The sequence below is a fragment of the Gordionus sp. m RMFG-2023 genome, chromosome 1, assembly GCF_954871325.1.
Source record: "Gordionus sp. m RMFG-2023 chromosome 1, tfGorSpeb1-WG-v2, whole genome shotgun sequence".
In the NCBI taxonomy this organism is placed as follows: domain Eukaryota; kingdom Metazoa; phylum Nematomorpha; class Gordioida; order Chordodea; family Parachordodidae; genus Gordionus; species Gordionus sp. m RMFG-2023.
Window position 1 is genome coordinate 59615547 of NC_088775.1, and position 22863 is coordinate 59638409.

General features: G+C 30.5%; 2 protein-coding genes across 9 annotated transcripts in view; one reads left to right on the forward strand and one right to left on the reverse strand.

Annotated features, from left to right (window-relative positions):
* The window catches only part of LOC135931436 (MAP kinase-activating death domain protein-like), a 120024-nt gene extending 110636 nt beyond the window's left edge, over positions 1-9388 (forward strand). The window contains exons 25-31 of one of the 8 annotated variants that reach the window (XM_065468538.1): positions 1885-2049; positions 6426-6501; positions 7232-7338; positions 7395-7470; positions 7558-7604; positions 8385-8433; positions 8830-9388. In XM_065468538.1, the coding sequence (XP_065324610.1) occupies positions 1885-2049; positions 6426-6501; positions 7232-7338; positions 7395-7470; positions 7558-7604; positions 8385-8433; positions 8830-8876 (567 nt within the window). In that variant the 3' untranslated portion in view covers positions 8877-9388. Of the gene's footprint in view, positions 1-1884; positions 2050-6425; positions 6502-7003; positions 7077-7231; positions 7339-7394; positions 7471-7557; positions 7605-8384; positions 8484-8829 lie in introns of those variants that run through there. The other 7 variants (XM_065468541.1, XM_065468540.1, XM_065468539.1 and 4 more) reach the window with 7 other exon arrangements.
* An 11155-nt stretch (positions 9389-20543) lies between these two features.
* LOC135928058 (uncharacterized) lies at positions 20544-21347 on the reverse strand. The gene has a single exon (XM_065464390.1). It carries the CDS (start codon positions 21345-21347, stop codon positions 20544-20546), a length of 804 nt encoding a protein of 267 aa, XP_065320462.1.
* Positions 21348-22863: the final 1516 nt, after the last annotated feature.

A 22863-nucleotide genomic window follows, 5' to 3' on the forward strand; every position in this document is an offset into this window, starting at 1 on the left:
AGATACACAGTGAACATGTATAGTGGATGGTAATTTTTTAAAATATGTGCTTTGACACCATTTAAATGGCTACTCATAGCTGGGGCACTATCTTAACCTTGTTATCGCATATTAAATGTATATTTAGCTTATATTACTCTATCCACAACTGGTGTAAACTGTAAAAATTCTTCTAATATTTGTATAACACCAATGATGATAATTTTTTTATTATTCATAAAATTATAAGCTTACCATCCAGGGTTATGTACACATAAAGACATTTGTTCTATTCCAGAGACATCTGTTGTCTCATCAGCCAATACCGAAAAGTAGGGTGATTTGTTGATTTTTCTTCAATAATAATTCATTGCAGGCATTAATGATTTTATTCTGAATTACTGGGCTCAATAGGTGGCATTTTCAAAAACATTTAATAAATTATCTTTAAGTGTAGGATCTCCAAGAAATCTATGTCTAAGAATAGCTCTAAGAATTTCATCATTATTGTTATTATCATTATCAAATATTGAACCTCTATCTTTATGTCCTGGAAGGGCGATACCTTGGATACCACATATCAGGATAGCGTCAATAATTGACTTTAGTCTGAATCTATTCTTCAAGGCAAGTCCTTGTTTTCCAGTATCAATTATTCGAATAATATCCATGGATTCTCCATTTTTTATAGATCGCAAGGAATATATAACTTGTTGTGCATCAATATGATACATATTATTTTGATAGTTGTTAAAAATTTCAACAGCGTCTAAATGGTGCTAATATTAGACTTTGTAATTTTTACTGGGCTCTTTCAGCAAATTTTGGATCAAATAAATAGCATTTCTTGCAGAATGTATCATTCATGGTAGGAGAAAATGCTAGCCATGGCCACCTAATATTAAAAATATAGTTTTCTTGTTGTAGTGTCCCTAATAAATGAGAAAGTTATATCTGGTTGATGTATATTTTCCAAAATTTCTAATTTTTTTCAGGAGTTAAATCATTCTTTAAGAAATTATATATATCACATGGTTCATGAAACCTTAATAAAATAATTTGTATAAATTTTTTCTCATTAGGATAGTTGGACAAAACTAATCTCATAAATGTATATATGCAATGGAAAAATTTAATTTTAAAATGGTTATTTTATCAATAAAAATATTGTAATAATCTGGAAAAAAAACTATGTGCTAACTATATTATATTTTTTTTAAAAGGTCATAACATAAATGGTGTTTTAAGACTGGCCGTCGCCCTTTAACTTTTTATCTATTGAACCACCACATCTCCACTACTACAAACATTATAAATAAAATAGTTTTAATTAATAAAAAAAATTATAACTAATGCCTAACTTGATTTTCATAAAATATATGCTACCTACCTTTACCATTTTTTTCCAATTTGTATTCGTTCATTTTTTTCATGCTCAACTTTATTTAACTTTTGTATTTCTATTTCTTCTGTTCTACAAAATGGAAGTAAAAATGAACAATATTTAATAAATTCTAGATATTTTTTTATAATTAAAATATTATGAAAAATACTTATTAATTCCTAATTCACTAATAATTTTGAATAAACCATAATAGATATAACTAGAAATAATCACAATGATAAAATAAATTACCGTTTTATTTCTATCTCTTTAATTAAAATTTTTTCCATTTTATTAATATTTATGAATTATGTTAATATTACTCATAAGGAAAGAAAATTTTTTGTTGGAGAATTGGTATACAAATATTTGCAAAATTTTAAATGAAGGAGGGAATATATTTATTCGCTTAAAATGATATTTATGAACATAGTCAAATTTGCAATACGCGCCTACTCTTTTGGTCTGGACCGGATTGATTACATACACTATTTTATTTACAAATTCAATTTTTGTCACAGATATGCGAGGATGCTATCGTTTTTAGGACCATCAAAGGTGATATAATTGACAGACTTTGGTATGATAAATTGATCAATATGACCTTGAGCCCTCGTAACAAGGTTTTATGTTTGTGGTGGAAATCGGGCAATAAGACTTATCTCCAAAAGTTTTTTACTAAGAAAGTTTATTATAAAATAAATAACCCTTTAATATATTGGAATGGAATTTATTATTCATTATTTTTTAAATGTATTTGATCAGTTAGATAATAACTAGAACACCTTTTAGATAAAGAAAAAAGGAAGAAGAAAATATACCTATTAATACTGTTATTATATTCTTTAATATTTACTCTCGGTTTTATATGATTCTTTCTGTTATTCTTGATTCCTTTTTATATATTTCTTTTTATACCTTATTTCTAGGGCCCTTCACTTATTTTATTCAAAATTGTCCTAGATTTTATTATTTTTCGGTGTACAGTCTTAACTTTTTTATTATTTCGTTCCAATTGTTGTTGGCACTCGTATATTTTGCTTTTAAACTTTCCTCGATTCTTCTCCTTTTTATGGCGTTTTCCAGGTTTACCCAGGTAGGCCAGTTTTCCTTCTGATTTTTCTTTTCCATTTTTGACGGTCCTGAGCATCAATATTTTTAAAATTCATGCTTCTCATATCCACATCACATTTGTCCACGTCATTTTGGGCCTTCCTCTAGGTCTTGATCCTCCTACTATCATGAAGGTGCATCTCTTTACCCAGTCATCTTTTGTCATACGTTCCACGGACCACAACATCTTAGTCTATCATCGCATTACCACTTCAATCATTTCTATACCCAATCTTGCTCTCAATTCCTTGCTAGTTTTTTGATACCCCACACATCCATCTAATCATCCACATCTCTGTTCTTTCTAATTTGGCTTCGTGAGTTCATTGTTTATGTTTCGCCACCATAAACTAAACAACTCCTCACTTAGCTTACGTAAACTTTCCCTTTAGCTTCAGAGGGACTTTTTTATTTGTTAGAATAGACGTCATCTCTCTGAACTTCTTCCATTTGTCTGACCCTTGCAACAACGGTTTAGCATATCATCCACATAACAAAACTTATCCACTCTAGGGTTAACCCATTGCCAATATATAAACCACCATTGTCTACTTTATCATTATTATGTACCCCTTTCATGCACGTTCTACAAATAAAGATCATTCCATCAAACTTCCTTTTTCCCCCTACAACTATTATGTACCCATTTCTGGTGTATTGGATTGAATTTCCAGCAACTCCTTTCCCACATACACACAAGGCCACTTACATTCCTTCATCTTAGACAATCATCACCTTTGTCTTTGCTGCATTCATTTACAGGCCCTTTGCTTCCATAGCCATCTTCCAATTACTAATTTTATCCCGCAATTCTTCCTCAATGTTTGCCATTAATACAAGGTCATCTGCATATAATAGCTCTCATGGAAGTCCTTCACTTATTTCTCTAGCCACCACATCCATTACTAAGATAAATAATAATGGACTCCGCACGGATTCTTGATGCAGTCCTTCACTTCAAAGCTTTCACTATCTATCATCCTTCCTTACCTCTTGTACTCCCACATACATTGCCAACACTGCCATAATCAACCATTCCTCCACACCTGATTTTCTCAAGGCCCATCTAGTAACCTCGCGCGGCACTCTGTCAAATGCCTTCTCTAAATCAATAAACGCATAATACCTTTTCTTTTCCTTTGCAAGATACTTCTATATTTGTCTCACCACAAAAATTGCACCTGTCATTCCTTTCCCCAATGGAAAACCAAACTGCTTTTCATCAATTTTAGTTTGTTACCTTATCCGCTTCTCTAACACCCTCTCGAATACCTTCATTGCTTGTTTCAAGAGTTTAATAGCTCTGTAAGACACGCAATCTAATGGATCACCTTTCCCCTTGTATACTGGGATAATTATACTTCTTCGCCAGTCCTCGGGGATAGTTTTATCTGTGACAATTTGATTGGCTATATTCATTAACCATTCATTCCCTAATTCATCAGAACCTTTAAACATCTCTGATACCACTCTCATTTATCCCGATACCTTCCCTTTTTCATCTTTTTCACTGCTCTCTTTATTTCGTCCTTGCAAAATTTACACCCTGGACCCTCTACCTTTGCACAACTAACATCATTATCTCATTTATTTTCTTCATTCAAAAGTCCTTCCATGTAGATTTTCCAAATGTTCTTAATACCACTAATATCAATTACCATTTTTCCTTCCATATTTTTCAAACATTTAACATTCACCACATCCTGCCTCTAGCCATCTGCTTTGCCATTCGAACCACATTTCCCTTTCTTTTAACGCATTCCATTTCTTTAGCAAACTTCTGTCTTTTTTCTTCTTGCGCCTTCGCTATTAATTTCTTAGTATTTCTTTTCGCCATCTTGTAATTATCGTTATCACTATTTTCTTTACCAATATACCATTCTTTGAAGCACCTCCGTTTCTCATCCACAGCTTTCGCTACCTTCGGGTTCCACCACCAAGTCTCTTTATGTCTAGACGGCCCTTTTGTCCATCCACATACCTCCTCAGTTGTCATCACCCAGGTTTCTTCATGGCTTCTCACTTGTCATTTACCCCACAATGTCATATTGAATTGGCGTCAACACTCTCCTCCTTCAATTTCCAAACCTTCAGCCTTGGCACAGACTTTCTTTTAGTGATCCTGGCCCCTTTAAAAGTGAGATCTCTTATACTCGTCGATGCTGATTAATACATTCCTCTCCCGGTATCACCTAAACATTTTTTACGATACTTCTATCACATCTCCTTAAAAGCAAGTAATCCACTGCACTTTTGGTACTACTCGACTTATAAGTCAGCAGCTTTTCTGATTTATTCTTAAACATTGTATTACAGACAATCATATCCATAGCATCACTAAAATCTAAAATCTTCTCCCCTACTCGCTCCCACATATCCATATTGTCAGTCTCGATGTCGCCCTCAATAGACTGTCCCAAAATATATCTTTTTCTTCACTTCTTCTAACTTGAGGAACATATGCCGAGAATATATTATATAGCTTTCTACCAAAAATCATCTTGATAACTTATCTGGTTAACTAGCCTTCTCACTTCGACTACTTTGTCCACCAATTTCTCCGCAACCAATACCCCAACTCCAGCCTTACAATCATTACTTCCTTGCCAGAAAATTTATACTTTTCATTAGTCTTGCCCATGTTCTTGCCCCACCTTTACATCTGGTTTCCTGTATGCAGCACACATCTATATGCCTTCTATGAAATACATCGACCACTTCTCCCGCTCTTCCCGTCATACTCCCAACATTCCATGTCGCGACCTGCTCTACCCCCCGTAAACTGGTGCCTTCACATATTATCAGGACGTTTATGGTCGTTTTTTACGAATTGTGGTTCCACCAGGTTTCCCAACCTTCTCTTTGTCATAGGCTGATGAGGAGGCCCACTGGGTACTTTGGACTGTACCCCGCCCATGCTGTTGTAAACATTAGGAGATTTTGTAACGGTTTTTACAATCGGATACCCTTCTTGATATCAACCCCTTTAAATGGTTTTTACACCCTGTCGAGAAGACCGTGATCCTTTTCTAGACCCAGATCACAGGGAACCTTTTAGACCTCCATTAGCCGCCATTGCCACTCCCCCACCATGAAGAGACTGAAGGTAGGACTTTGGGAGAGTTAAACTTTCTTCGATGATATTATTTTTTTGTGCCAAACACATTGGTTAATAGTAGTTTTTAGTTACTTTTATTACATTGTAGGGGTCCATATTTGTTAACTCTCAAATTATATATTATCAACAAACACCCCTAAAAAAGATAATATTTTTTATATTTTATCTCCTTTTGTTTTAAAATTTCGATAAAATAAACATGCGATAATAATTTCCCCATCTAGATTATGTCTCAAATAAAATATTATCATAAAAGAAACACCTTTTAAAAGAAAAATATTTTTTTATTAATATCTTTGTTCAAATATTTTATAAATAGAATACAAAAACGGCAAAAAAAGTTCATTAGAATTTTAGAAATTCTTTTTACGTTATTTTTAAATTGAAATTCGGGTTATATTTTGATAAAACCGTATTCATGTAAGTGATTATAATTATTTTACTTTTTGATTAAATTTTTATCTCAATAAAAGGACTATAATTTACTTACTTTGGATTAAAGTTAATCTAATTAAATGACGTATGTTTTAAACGTGTGTACCCTTAAAGCAACGATAGGTTGTACGATTTTCGTTAACGGAAGCTGCCCTTATATTATCATAGTTAAATCAACCCTCACAGTTTTTAGATTCATGATTTATGACCAAGATTCCGATGAAACCGGGTCCTCTTTTCCCAACTTGAAATTTTTGTTTCATCGACACTTGTCGATCCCTCTGTCGCCCTACCGTTCGTGGACGTGTGCCCGGCTCAGATCACAACAAATACAAACCTCATATTTACGATATTATATTTGAGTGCGTTTTATTTTAATTTTTTTTAAATACTTAGTGTCGCGAATTGTACGAAGCGATAAAAGATATAATGGAAAGGATAGCGGCCCAAACTGGCGACACAAAAGTTTTAGGTAGACATTACGAATTTTCAATTTCAACTTTTTAATCTTTCGTCATCATTTCCTTCGTTTTCTTTTTCCGTCTTTCTCTCATACATTCAGTTTTCGACAATCTTTATGAACTTTATAAAAAAACAGGGATGTGAACCTTTCTACAAAAAAAATGGTTCGTATTCAGAAATAAAAAAACCCGGTTTGGGTTTATGGTTTTAAGAACATAAAAAATATTGACTCAAATTTTTTTCCCATTTTTTTTTATTTTTCATAATTTACAAGTAAAAAATTTATTTATATTTTAAATTTCCTTAATTACCTACACCACAAGATTCACAATATTTTAATTTTTAAAATTTATATAAATTAAAACAAAATATTACCCATAAAATGAAAGTATAAAAACCCAAAAATTTAAAAAAAATGATTCCACGAAAATTAAAATTTTTTTTATTTTTTATGAATTTAAAAGAAAATCTTTTTTTTAAATATTCTTTTAAATATTTTTTTTGACACATAGAATCCTTGAACATTCCACTTTTAAAAAGGATCCGAGATTGGGCTCAGCAAAAATACTAGGATCGGAGTTCACGTCCCTGATATAAAACATATTTGATTTTTATATATGTTATTTTTTAAATAGCTTTTACATGTTATTTTTATTATATTTTTTAAAGTAAATAAAATGATTTGATCTTTCAAAAAAAACTTTATTTAAAAAATATATTGTGTCATTTTTGGTTTTTAGGATCAGAGATTGGTGGGCAATTTGAAATTGGAAGTTTATATTCTGATGAAAAGGGTTTGTTAGATGTATCTTTAGATGGAATAACTATAGCTTTTCCGGATGGCAAGGTAAAAAAAAATTTTTTAATATTTTTTTATTTCATTTTGAAAAAATAATTACAAAGACTACCTTGCATCTGAATCAAATCAAGAAGTGCCGATCGGAAAAGGATAATAAGATATTTGTCTTGCAAATATTTGGTGATTTTATTATTTGAATATATTTTAAAAAAATTTATTTTAATACCATATTTATTATTATTTAATGTTCATTTTTCTGAACAACAGATTATTACACTCAACAATTGGTGGATCTAATGTACACATCTGATGAGGTCAGTCATTGATATTATTTACATTTATTACAACTTGATGTTTATATGTTGTTTTTGTACCTTTAAAAAAATCGAAAATGGAGATCTTAAATAGATGTGCGCTTTATTTAACGTCGTAATGCGGTGGTGCATGAATTCTATTTTTTTTTCTTTTGCTTGCCTTCTAATTTTCTTTAATATTTTACACTTTTTTAAATTTAAATTAAATTTATTTAATATTATTAATGACTCATCCATTACATCTCCAAATATTTGGTTTCAATCGATATTATATATATCATAGGAGTTTAGTGAATTCAGTGATATGCATCAATGACCCCGAATTTATAAATCATTTATAGCATGCGTTTTTTAATTTTGAAAGACCTGATTTTGTTTGAATGTATCCCAGCACATGTTTACAAAGTTTAGAAAAACGCACGCTATTGACTAAAACTCCTGGTTAATAAAACATATCCTGAACTCATTAAAACCCTGCGATACACGCATATTCCTTAATACTTTTATTATAATCATCTTACCATTCTTTGCTTCTTTTAATCTTGATTTTTGTATACTTTCCATTCGCCAAATGTCAGTTGCATTGCTTGGGAAATTTATGTCGCTTTTTCCGTTTTCGTCCTTCATTTTTTTTAAATTTAATTATTTTTTTGCAATTTTAAAAAATTATTCTAGTTAATTTTTTGGGATTTGTAAAAATAAATCTTCTCTATTATGTCTCTATTGCCTAAAACCTAATCCTTATTTTTTTTAAATATATATATAATATATTTTATGTAGGCTGACAAAATTATCTTAGCTTTGCATCGTGTTTTGAGCGTTCAACCAGGTCTTTATGTCACGTGAATGAATGTAAAAAAAAGAAAATTATTATAAAAAGTATGCTTAGGGGAGAATGATCATTATGTATAAGAAAAAATACATGTTTTATATACAATTTTCAAAATTTCAATTAACTTACAAATTTTTTTCATATTAAATTTAAGATTTTTTTGTAAAATTTAAACATGCGAAAGATTCTAAAATCAATTCCATGAATTTGAAACAAAATATTGTATAGATTTTTTTTAAAAAAAAATGAAATAAGTGAAGGAAGATTCTTAATATAATATTATAAGATTACTAAATTTTGCCCCAATGCCAGAGAGAAACAATATTATATTCTTTTAAAACTATCGATAAATTAACATTTAATTCTTTTATTTTATTTTTTTACAATTTTTAGCCTCTGCTAGGCTCGCCTACCGATCTGATCAGTTATTGTGTGATTAGCTGCTTCGAGTACCGATTATGGCTTAAATTGCGCCAAGAGAGAAGGGAGCGAAGATTGAGGCAGAAGGCCATCCAGGAGAGAAAAAAATAAATGGGAAATTTTTTTAGAAACGACTGCGAAAAAAATATGATGACGTTGGTAGTTGCCGCGAATATGCAATATAAAAACATATCTGTAAAACGTTACTCACTTATACTTTCGGGGGAAAATTTAAATTTTAACTATAAATAAATGTTGAATCCGTTTAAGAATTAAATAAATAGCCAATTATTTAGTTTTTTTTAATCCAAAAAAAAATAATCTGCATTAATTTTTTTTTATTCCTTATCAACTAGGTGCTTTATCAGAATGGTTATGTTATATATTTCAATTAATTGACCATATTTATAAATAACTTAAAAGATTTACGATGCCATGATCAGAAATGTGACATATATTTTACGCTTAAATTTGATAATAATGTCTCGTTTAAAAGTATAAAAGTCTTCCTATATTATTTATTTGTAATTTTCTCAATCAAATTTTCGTCAAAAATTGTTGGTACACATAACAAAAATTTATATTTCTCAGTTAATGGCCATAACGGCAATAATTTCTTAATCAAAATAAAGCAATAAATATCTGTGTATATAGTATATATTAAATTTTAAATTATTAAACGTTGATACGTACTTTGATAAAATTATAAATACTCATCTATAAGATCATTATCATTAGAATTGCTGTTATACACTTTAGATAATAAAAATACTCTAATTATACATTCATAGAGTTATCTTACTTAAGTTATCAAAAGTTTTGAGTATTGAACACTTTCGAAAATGTGTGATTTATTAATATTTTTAAATTTTCATGCTACATTTTTTCAACAAAATATCAAATTCCGGGCTAAAATTAAGGCTATTGATTATCTTTCATTTTCAAAGGACAACAATTTGAAAGATTTTTTCTATTGCAGGTAATCTAATTTATTTAAATATGGATATTCCATCCAAAAAATTAACTATTAATAAATAAGCTAATTATTTAGCGCAGAATGGATATGCAATTGCTTCGACAGATATAAATTGCAATAGATTGACGAATATAAAAAGCCTCATTCGATTAACCATTCATTAAGCTTCTGGGTTTATAAAGAGTTTATTTTGATGTTATTTAAACAAATATCTTAATAAATATCAATAATAGGAAAACTCTTTAAAAACATTTTCTAGGTAAATATTTTTTTCTTAGCCCTATACGACTAATAGTTGATATATTAGGGTTGTAAATTCTAAAAAAAGTCAATGCATTTTAAGTATCACACTAGTGGAAACCGTTGGGCCAGGCAATAAGGAATCCATCTGGTCTTTTAACCTTTTAAATTACAATTCACTAAATTTAAAACACAAAAAAATAATCTACAAATATTTTTTTTGTGTGTGTGTGGGGGGGGGGGGGGGGGAGTGTTCTCTAATTATAAATAATAAAATTAAGTTAGCAATTATTTAAATACTAAATCTTTTTCGACTTATCATGTTTTTTTTAGCTTTCACCAACTCCTTCCAAATCTCTCCACTTTATTACTCATGCTATCTCTTTTTATCTTATCTAATTTATATTTTTGATATCCCACCGGAGTATTCTTATCGATTCCATTTGGATCTCCCACCGGAGTATCGTTATCGAGGCCATTGTATCTAGATCTCACACCGAAGTATCAAATTGAGAGATAACCCACCGGAGTATTCCTCACACTGAAGTATCCATATCGACAGATTTCTCACCGGAGTATTCCTATCGATTCCATTGTATGCTTGATCTCTCACCGGTGTATCGTTATCAAGTCTTGGTAGACATTGTGCTAGAACGGTCCCCGATGTCACCATTATCCTAGAGCTGGCCAAAAGATCGCTATCATCCTTGAATGGCCCACAAGTTCAGCTGGTCATCTTCCATTTGGTTTATTGGACAAGTATCCTAGTACCCGGCTGTCCAAGCCTGTCGGTGATCGGAGTGGCATTTCTCTGCTCAGAAATTCATCCTATCATATCTTTTTACACATATCAAAGAAAAACATGAAAATTTTTATAGTTCCTTACCAGGATTGAACCTGTGACCTTCGGTTTCCAAGAATATCATGTATGAGTATGACACAATTATCTATATTATGCTTAAATTATTATTCTTAAGAATAGTATAAATTTTAATTAGAATTGAATATCGCCCTGTACTCAACGTGACCCGACCTCCCCAATGCATATTTATAAATCAAAATATATTTTAAAATATAATTCTATACTTTTTTATCGGAAGAATCTTATAAGTTTCTTATTTTTGGGAATAAATTTCGCAATTCATGTTAAAATTATGTTTTATCAACAGTTCGGCTTTAAATAAATCGTATGATAGCGAAGAACGATTTTATTACCAAGACTTATTTATTAAACTTTGATTAGAGTTTAAAATGGCATACATTATTTTTAATGAGATATGCCTCTCTGTTTTGACAGTAGGGTATAGGAAATTCTGCACATATAATATTTACATTTTCAAGTTAAAAGCTAGTTGCAATTTTTTCAAAATGTTCGAAATCGTTCAATGTTATAATTTTAAGGTATTTATTATAATTCAATGTTGGATAATAATTTTTAAATAATTCTGAGCTATCTTTTTATGTTTCGACTTTGCCTATATCAGAACTTTTGCTTAACGAAGATTTTACAATTGTTCTATAAATTCCATTGTCATATAAAGCCTTTATTATTTAAAATATTTTTAAAACATTGGGCGCGCTATGAAATTTTTTTTTACCTGACGAAAGGAGCAGAACAGCTTGGTTGGACTAGAGGTGTAAGATGGCCTAGTGGCAATAAAAATTTTCACGCTTACTAAAAAAAATTTGACTCGACCACCCGCTCAAGAAAAACCATATTTTGGTAACGCCCGAAAATTCATGGTATTTTAAAATTTTTCATAGCCTTATTGCTACACTTATTCCAAATGATTAAAAATTTATAAATCAAAACTTTTATTAAGAAAAAGAAGAATGTCCAGGTTTTTTTTATTTCAATTGTGTTCGCCTTTCCTCTAATAAGCGAGTGGCTATGCCCTTTCACTATTTTTATAATAAACCAAATAACCTTTCTTAAATATTCATTTACATCGTCTGTTAAATTAAAGGCTATTTATAAAATAAATACCAAAATAATTTGAATAACCCATACATATTCATTTGCATAATCTGCTCTGAAACAAATTTAACTGATTATCGCAACACCCTTCTACTTAAGTTAGACCCACAATTCTACGAATGACCATCTTTTTTTTGGTTCCGGCTTTACTAATCTTGTATCTCCCCAAATCTATTCTTAATTTTTAATGTCTTCTAAGTTCTAACCACAAATGTCACTAGTCTAGTATTCTTAGCTTCTAATGACCATTTGTATCCGATTACAGCTTGAAATTCTGGGATCCTATCTTCTGTTGCTTGTCAACCCCTGGTAAACGAGTAGCTTTTTATCTCTTTATTGGCGAACTCTATTATGCTTTCAACGATTCACATTAGTTAGACAACGATTATTTCTTGATACTATTCTTTCTTTACAACTTTCTAAAGTCCATCTTAAATTCTATTAATAAGTTATCCTAGTATTTGCTTGTTCCAAACGTTCTCTTGTCACTAATAGCTCTTTATCGCAGTAATTGATTCTAACGGGTAATTGATTACACGATTGCTTGTAGGAAGAATTCTAGTCTCTTTTAACCTTTGTATATTATAGTTCGTCTTACATTCTTTTGATAAATTATTCTAATCTTTTGCTTCTAACGGCCTCTGGTAACTAATGATTAGCACATTATCTCGGTAAACGATTGACGATAATTTGTCTGCGATAAGATTTCCACAAATTCTTGTGCCGATAATCATCAACTTCTGTATCTTAGACTAAAGTTTCCGTAAACAATTGGCGATATTGGTAAGCGATTAACGATTGCAGCACGAACGTCTTGACCATTTGTTCTATCTAGTCGCTTGTTTTTAACGTTCTCTTATTATTGATTAGTTCTTGGCATATAATTCTTGTAACCGTATAAATCTTTTAGACTTTCGGGTTTACTACGACAGTTCTTAGACATTGACTTTGTCTTTATTCTCACTTAATCTTTGTCTCAACGTTTCAGATCGCATCTAATCTACTTCTACCAAAAATAACCTATTTAACCCTTTATGACTTCTGAAATATTTTATCACTTTTTCTTACATTTATTTTTAAATTTAAACTACATAGTTTAAATACACCAAATTTACCTAATGTCTACAGTTATCTCCTCTAATCTAATTCTGCCTATTTAATAAATGGCGTAAATTATACTATATCTTAAATTTATAATACATAGTTAAAATATACTAAATAAATTATTATATCAATTTAAACTACCCCTTTACCCTCAATAAAGTCTACACCCATATCTTCATAACCATTTGCTTGTAGTTGTCCTTTAAATCTAAATTTCTCTTGATAATTTTGAATCTAAAAAATTCTAGATATTTTTCCAAAATATAAATATATCTTTTTTTTAAAATAAATTGCAACTTTATTTCCTCCTACTTTTACACTTTTGGGCACACACGTCTTTAAAGCAAAATAATATCTATTTATTTTCTTCTCTATATCGTTTACATCCTTTGATAAAAAAAACTGCTGAAATATATAATATAATTTCTTTTCGCAGACACGTTGTTGAAAAACTAATGAAGTTTAATCATTATAGTTTTCACACCTACGTTGTTGAACAACCACTGAACTCTATCATTATGGTTTTCACACCTATTTTGTTGAACAATCATTGAACTCTATCATTATGGTTTTCACACCCATGTTTTTGAACAACAAATGAAATCTAATCATTAAAGTTTTCAACACACGTTGTTGAAAAGCAAGGGACATATATTTCTAAAGCATGTTTTTCTTCCTGCTATTATTAGAATAATGTTGCATAATTGATCTCAAATCTTATTACTGATCAAAAAATAAAAATCCGATCTCTAAATAAGCTCGATAGCGGCATAAATATTTTAATGACGAAAGTCGTTTCTCTTTATAAAGATTTTTCGTTAATCAACAACCTAATATTATACTACATTCACATATAAAATTCTTGAGGCTATTTTATCTCACGCAGCCCTTAAAATAAAAGTTAAACGTAAATCTTTTATAAGAATTTAATTACAACATCAACTATTTTTTAACACTAAATGTATATTAGTCTTAGTCAGGGATGTGAACCCGGACCCGGACCTTGAAACCTCGTATTTTGGCTGAACCCGGACCCGAACCCTTTTAAAAAGTGGAGGGTTCAAGGGTTCAGGGTAAAAATTTTAACATATAAATTTTTTTTTTTAAATAATGTAAAAATATTATTTTTAAAAAATAATATAAAATTTTTATAATTTTATTAATTTTTTTCGTGGAATCATTTATTTTATATTCGCGCTTTTCTTTTGATTTTCTTCCTGGACTTCATTTCATTTTATTTAGAGATTGATACCATAAATTATTTTCTAGTGTAAGTAATAATATTTTATTATGTAAATTTATTAATATGCTTTTTGCCTAAAAAAAAGCATTCATATTCAAATGTCTGAGGAGAATTTGATGAATGCTTTAGTTGAGCTTGTTACAATAAATGGAAGACCTTTCAATATTATTGAGGATTCCGGTTTAAAAAAAATTATTGATCCTATTAGTAAGGCAATTGGAACATCAATTAACCGTTTTAAAATTAAGGACTTAGTGGTTGATGAATCGAAAAAAATACAAGCAAAAATTATAAAAGAAACAAAAAACAAATTAATTTCATTAGATTCCGCCCAAAGATTAGGGAGAAATATTTTAGGAATAAATATACAATATATTAAAGGAAATAATATAATCTTAAGAAATTTAGCAATGAAGGAGATTAAAGAAAGTTCAACTTCTGAAAATATAAAAAGAATGATAATAGAAACTCTAAATAAATTCCATATTCCTTTAAGAAACGTTTATACCATTACTACGGATAATGGTGCTAATCTAGTCAAATCTATTAAATTATTAAATGAATGTTCCTTGGACGAAATGGATGATATAGATATAAATAATGATGATAATAATTTTGAGTACATAAGTGAATTTGACATACCGGAGATAATAAAAGATTTTTCCACGAAGATATACTGTATCAGATGTGCAGCCCACACACTACAATTAGCTATTAATGATTCCCTCAAAAATAATATCTTTAAAACTAGAATTGACATAGCAAGGGATGTTGCTAAATATTTAAGAACTCCTACAATTGTACGAATATTAAAATCCATGAAAAGGCAAATGGCAATATTAGATTGCACAACCCTTTGGTCCTCTATCTTTATGATGCTAGAGAGATTAATAAATTTAAAAGATTTCTGTGATGATTTTATTATAGGATCATGTGAAATCATTTTGTCAGAGGATGATTGGAATCAAATCAAAGACCTTACTAGGGTGTTGGTTCCTTTGAAAATTACGCAGTCAGAACAGTTGTGTTTATCCGATTTTTATGGCATATGGGTGAGATGTCGATTAGAATTAGAAAAATTTACAAGTTCCTTTTCATACGAAATATTAGAAAACATGAAAATACGAGAGCAACAATATTTGAAAAATAGTGTTGTGTATGCCTCAATATATTTAGATCCTCGATATCAAGTTTTATTAAGTATTGAGCAAAAGCAAATGGCAATAGACCATCTCGACGATTTATGTCATAACCATAACTCTATTATTAACAATATATTGGAGGCTTCAACATCTAATGGTTATAGCGATAGTAATGATGATAGTAATATTGACGATCTCGAAATTTTATTATTAGATAGAGAGAAAAAAAAAAAATTATCATCAGGATCAGATAGAAAGGTGAAAAAAATATCGATTGTATCTTTAATTGAAAAATTCTCAGAAGTTAAGAGAATTAATAGGGATAAAAATATTTTAACATTCTGGGAGGAAAATTCTTTAATATATCCTGAATTGTATACCTTGTCTAGATTCGTCATGGCTGTACCGGCGACACAGGTACAATAATTTATATATTATAAAGATAACTATCTATTTTAGGTCAGCGTAGAACGTGGATTTTCTTCTTTGAAATACATATTGTCTAATTTACGTGGAAATCTCAAGGATGATATTTTAGAAGATATTATGATCGTTCGATTGAATAAAATATTTAAAATTTAAATTATTTCATTTTGAATTATGAATGTGTATATATATTGAAGTATAATAAAAATGAATGAAAAAAAAGTCTTATTTTGAGTCATTATTTTTATGTTCCCTGGACCCGAACCCTGGACCCGGGTCCTTTAAAAATTTATTACAGGACCCGAACCCGGACCCTTTTTTTTTGTTGAAGGGTTCACATCCCTGGTCTTAGTCTCTACAATAAATGTACGTCTTAGTCTCTAATCGTATTCACCGAATCTTTAAAATTATCATATCTTAGCAAACTATTTGTTTAATTTTAATCTTCGCAATTTATGTTTCTTTTCTTTGTCATAGTTATCTCTAGTGATAATTATTTAATAACTTATCATAATTCGAAAATCTAAAATATCCTAGTTTCAGTTAACTTCTAAATTCAATTGGTTTTTAGTCTGCCAGTATCTTCTAAATATAAAATTCCTAATTATCACCTTTAAATAACTAAAACACAAACTTCTTTATATACTATGAATGCTATTTATAATTCTTTGTTTTTAATTTTAGATCTTGTGTTCCTACTAGTGTTGGTAAGCGGCTCGTTTTAAGCCGATTTTTAAAAACGGCTAACTCAGGTTTTTATCCAGAAAAATATTATGCAAGCCTGAAAATTTTGCTCATAGAAGGAGCAAAGGTCTAGACATATAGTATCGAAATTTAGAGGCTTTGTCAATATTTTTCTGGCGAAAATATTGAGTTAGCCGTTTTTAAAAATCGGCTCAGAACGAGCCATTTAACAACATTAATTCCTACACAATTTTCTATCATAATCTTATCAACATTTACAAAAATTAGTTCGAAATTTAAATGAGCTACCGTAAAATAATTTTTCATTTTTAAAAATAACTATAAATCTCTTTTTATCCAAATATACATTTTAAAAAATAAATTTTCTTCTTTTTAAATATTTATTTCTCTAAATATTTTTCCTACTTTTATTTAAATTTTTTTTCTTACGTTCTTCTGGAATTTTTTTTTGTATTAGAATACAGTTTGAAACTTCTCCTTGTCCCACTGTATCCCTTGATTTGTATTAGACTGAATAGGAGAACCTGGTTTCATTTGTCTTTGGAACAAATCCTCTCTCCATCACCACTGTCATAGTTGGGAGAATTTGAATTGGGAGATTAGGAACCTAATTATAAAATAGAAATAAAATTAAATACTAAAATTAAATACTAAAATTATAGTTTTGAATTCTTTATTAAATACTAATAATTAATTATAAGTTATATAAATTAATATAAAGGGAAAACATAAATTAAAAATAATTAAATTAAAAAAATAAAATTAAAAAAATTATATGTGAAAAAAATTAAGTTAAAGTAAAAAAATTAAAGTCCCTTAAATTATAAAAAATTTCTTTTATATAAAATTAACATCATCCGATTATAGCATAATAAATTTCGTCTGATAATATTATTCAAAAATTTATATAAACCAAAATTATTTTAATAATAAACCAAATATCCTTTCTTAAATATTCATTTACATCGTCTGTTAAATTAAAGGCTATCTTTAAAATTAATGCCAAAATATTTTGAATAAGCCATACATATTCATTTGCATACTGCTCTGAAACAAATTTAACTGAATATCGCAACAATGTTAAATTAAAATTTCAGTGAAGATGTACCATAGAAGTGATAATTGTCATAATCGTTTTTTTTCAACTTTTAATTTTTTTAAAGTAAATAGGTAAAAATATGGTTTTTAAACATGTTAAATTAAAATTTCATTGTAGATGTACCATAGAAAGTGACAATTGTCATAATGGTTATTTTTAAATTTTTTGAGTTTTTTTAAAGCAAGTAGGTAAAAATATGTTTTGTAAACATGTTAAATTTATATTTCAGTGAAGATGTACTATAGAAAAGTAACAATTGTCATAATCGTTTTTCAACTTTTTTGAGTTTTTTTAAAGTAAATAGGTAAACATATGGTTTTTATACATGCTAAATTAAAATTTCAGTGAAGATGTACCATAGAAAAGTGACAATTGTCATCATCGTTATTTTTGAACTCTTTTAAGTTTTTTACAAAGCAAATTACATTAGCTTTATAGGCAGCCTCATCCCACAAGATGATTAGTTTTAACGTCTATACTTTTTGTGCCCGACCCCCCCCCCCCCTCTTTTTTTTTCTTATTACTAATATATTGTATTTGTTCATTATATATTATATGTAATATTATATATATTTGTTTTTATGACATTTTGTTTATAATTTACATTTTATTTAAAGTACTTTATATATTGTTAAATTATTTTTTTAATATATTTATTTCATATTATATACTAATAAGTAGTGCTGTAAAGTAGCGTCAAAAAAGTAACGACGTTAGTAACGTCGTTACCTTTTTTTGAAGAAAAGGAACATCATACGTTACCTTTTTCTAGAAGTAACGATTAACGGTAACGCGTTTCTTTTTTTTGGGTAACGGTAAGTCAAAATGTTACTCGTTACTTTAAATTTTTTCTTGAAAAAATATTAATTAAAAAAAATATTTTATTGTGCTATAAAATTACTTTTATTTATTTTTAATATAAATAATAAACCCAGTTTTTAAATCATATCAACCACCATTCCTTTCATTCTTATTTAAATTTTCGCTCGTTATTTTCATTCAAATTTTAATCTAACTAATATTCAATCAAAATTCAAAGTATATATTAATATTATTATTCTATATTATAATTTATTTTAAGAATATATGCCAAACTCTATAATAGTTAATTCTTCTGATAAAGAAAATTTAACCCTTCCATGGCCTCAATTTGAGACATATTTTATTCTAATAAAGAAAATTAAGGGTACAAAATCGACACTCTGAAAATTTAGATTATGTCCTAACACAAATATATCAACCTCAATGTCTAGCAGTTCCAATTTAAAAAAACATAAGAAGGTAAAAAGATGATAATATATTATTATTTTTAGATTTTAATACCTAATCTTGCTCGCAATTCCTTGCTAGTTTTTCTCTCTCTCAGAGATACCCCACACATCCATCTAACCATCCTCATCTCTGTTCTTTCTAATTTGGCTTCGTGAGTTGCTTTCATTGCCCATGTTTCACCGCCATAAACTAAACAACTCCTCACACAGCTTACCTAAACTTTCCCCTTTAACTTCAGAGAAACTTTTTTATTTGTAAGAATAGACGACATCTCTCTGAACTTCTTCCAAGCTTGTCTGATCCTTGCAACAACGGGAGAATCTACACCACCATCTGCGTTTAGCATATCACCTAAATAACAAAATTTATCCACTTTTTCTAGGGTTAACCTATTGCCAAGACCACCATTTTTTAGGTTATCATTATTATGTATCCCTTTCATGCATGTTCTACAAATAAAGGTCATTCTTTCTAACATCAAACTGCCTTTTTCCCGCTACACCTTTTATGTACCCATTTCTGGCATCTGGTGCATTATATAGAATTTCTAGCAACTCCTTTCCCACATACACCACAAGGCCACTTACCGGATTCTCCCATCTTTAGATTTTCCCCACCAATCATCACCTTTGTTTTTGATGCATTCATTTTCAGGTCCTTTGCTTCCATAGTCATCTTCCATTTACTAACTTTATCCCTCAATTCTCCCTCACTGTTTGCCATTAATACAAGGTCATCTGCATATAATATCTCCCAGGTAAGTCCTTCACGCATTTCTCTAGCCACCACATCCATTACTAGGATAAATAATAATGGACTCAGCACGGATTCTTGATGAAGTCCTACCTTCACCTCAAAGCTGTCACTATCACCATAATCCGTCCGTACTGCTGTTTGTGCTCCAACATACATTGCCATCACTGCGGTAACCAACCATTCCTCCACACCGGATTTTCTCAAGGCCCATCTTGTAATCTCACGCAACACCCTATCAAATGCTTTCTCCAAATCAACAAACGCGTAATAGAGTATCTTTTCCTTCGCAAGATACTTCTCCTGAATTTGTCTCACCACGAAAATTGCATCTGTCGTGCCTTTTCCCGTAAAACCAAACTGCATTTCATCAATTTTAATTTGTTCCCATAACCGCTTCTCTAACACTCTCTCGAATACTTTCATTGCATGTTCCAAGAGTTTAATAGCTCTGTAAGACCCGCAATCTAAAGGATCACCTTTCCCCTTGTATACTGGGATAATTATACTTCTTCGCCAGTCCTCGGGAATAGTACCTTCTGTTACAATTTGATTTGCTAAATTCATTAACCATTCAATCCCTAAATCATCAGTACCTTTAAACATCTCTGTTACCACCATCGTTAAACCCGATACCTTCCCTTTCTTCATCTTTTTCACTGCTCTCTTTATCTCATCCTTGCCAAATATACACCCTGGACCTTCTACCTTTGCACAACTAATATTATTATTCCATTCATTTTCTTCATTCAAAGTCCTTTCATGTAAATCTTCCAGGTGTTCTTAATACCACTACTATCAATCGTCATTTTTCCTTCCTTATTTTTCAAACACTTTACACCTATCACATCCTGCCACTTTTTTGACATCTGTTTTGCCATTCGAACCATATTTTTAATTCCATCAGCGCATTCCATTTCTTTAGCAAACTCGTGTCTCTTTTCTTCTTGAGCATTCGCTATTAATTTCTTAGCATTTCTTTTAGCCATCTTGTAAATATCATTATCACTATTTTCTTTGCTATTATACCATACTTTGTAACACCTCCGTTTCTCATCCACGGCTTTCGCTACCTCCGGGTTCCACCACCAAGTCTCCTTATGTCTAGGCGGCCCTCCACATACCTCCTCAGTTGTCATTACCCAGGCTTTCTTCATGGCTTCCCACTTGTCATTCACCCCAGATGCTTGTGCCACCTCCGCCTCCCTAATCGCTAATGCCATATTGAATTGACGTCTAGCACTCTCCTCCTTCAATTTCCAAACCTTCAGCCTTGGGACAAACTTTTTTTTAGTGACCCTGGCACCTTTAAGAGTGAGATCTCCTACAACTAGTCGATGCTGATTTATACATTCCTCTCCCGGTATCACTTTCACATTTTTTACTATACATCGATCACATCTCCTTAATAACAAGTAATCCACTGCACTTTTGGTACTACCCGACTTATAAGTCACCAGCTTCTCTGATTCTTTCTTAAACATTGTATTACAGACAATCATATCCATAGCATCACTAAAATCTAAAATCCTCTCTCCTTTCAAATTTCTCATGCCGTAACTGAACCTTCCATGTACTCCTTCATAACCCTCACTACTCGCTCCCACATGTCCATTCAGATCACCAGCCAGGATAATCCCCTCTTCATTTGCCAGTCTCGATGTCACCCCCAATAGACTCAAAATATATCTTTCTCTTCTTCACTTCTTCCAACCTGAGGAACATATGCCGAGATAATATTATATATCTTTCTACCAAAAATCATCTTGATAACCATTATCTGGTTGTATAGCCTTCTCACTTCGACTACTTTGTCTACCAATTTCTCCGCAACCAATACCCCAACTCCAGCCTTACCATCATTACCTCCTTGCCAAAAGAATTTATACTTTTCGCTAGTCTTGCCAATCATTCTGGTCCCATTTCCTTTCCATCTAGTCTTTTGTATGCAGCACACATCTATATGCCTTCTGTGCAATACAACGACGACTTCTCCCCCTCTTCCCGTCATACTCCCAATATTCCATGTCGCGACCCTAACTCGATCACCCGTAAACTGGTTTCTCCAATTTTTATCAGGTCGTTTATGGCCGTCATAAGTTTCATTTTCATGAATAGTGGTTCCACCAGGTTTCCCATCCTTCTTTTTGTCGTAGGCGGATGAGGAGGCCCACGGGGTACTCTGGGCTGTACCTCACCCATGCTTTGTTGTAACCATAGGGAAATTTTATAGCAAGGTTTTTACAATCGGATGCCCTTCCTGACATCAACCTCTTTAAGTGGTTTTTACACCCCGTCGAGGAGACGGTGATCCTATTCTAGACCCAGATCACAAGGAACCTTTTAGACCTCCATTAGCCGCCAAAAGACGTTGCCACTCCTCCGCCACGATGAGGCCGAAGGTAGGATTTTGGGAGAGTATTATTTTAAACATATGTTAATTATAAAATAAACATTAAAGAAATTTTCTCTCATAATATTTGAAAAGCTTAATTATGAAATTAAAATATAAGCAATTAAATTATACTATATATAGTGCTGGGAACCTACATTAAAAACTCAAGATTAATAAAATAATGGTAGTTGAATATAGTATTGGGTTTAAACAATATCTTCTATTTCTTGTTTTAGTATTGCTATTGGTATAACTTTAAATAGTTAATTTAAAAAACTTAATTTTATGTATTTTTAAATATATAATGAAACTGAAGCAAAATTGTTTTAGAAAACAGAACCTAGATATTTTTCCTGATTCCTTTTTAAATGATAATTCTGAATTATAAAAAAAATAAGAAATTGAAAAACCTTTGGCCATCAGAATATCAATTTTTAATTTTTTAGTGAGGGATTCAAAATGCAGTTAAATTTTTAATCACCATTTTCAATTGTAGAAAGCCCTGCATTTATTAATATTATCAAAAAATTGCAGCCATCCAAAAATGTGATATCAAGGCCTGCCCTTGTATCAAAAATTAACAAAGCTGGTGAAACCATGACAAAAAAATTAGTGGATATATTGCGTATTCCAGAAATTGTTTGTATAACTGTGGATTCTTGGTCAGCTTATCA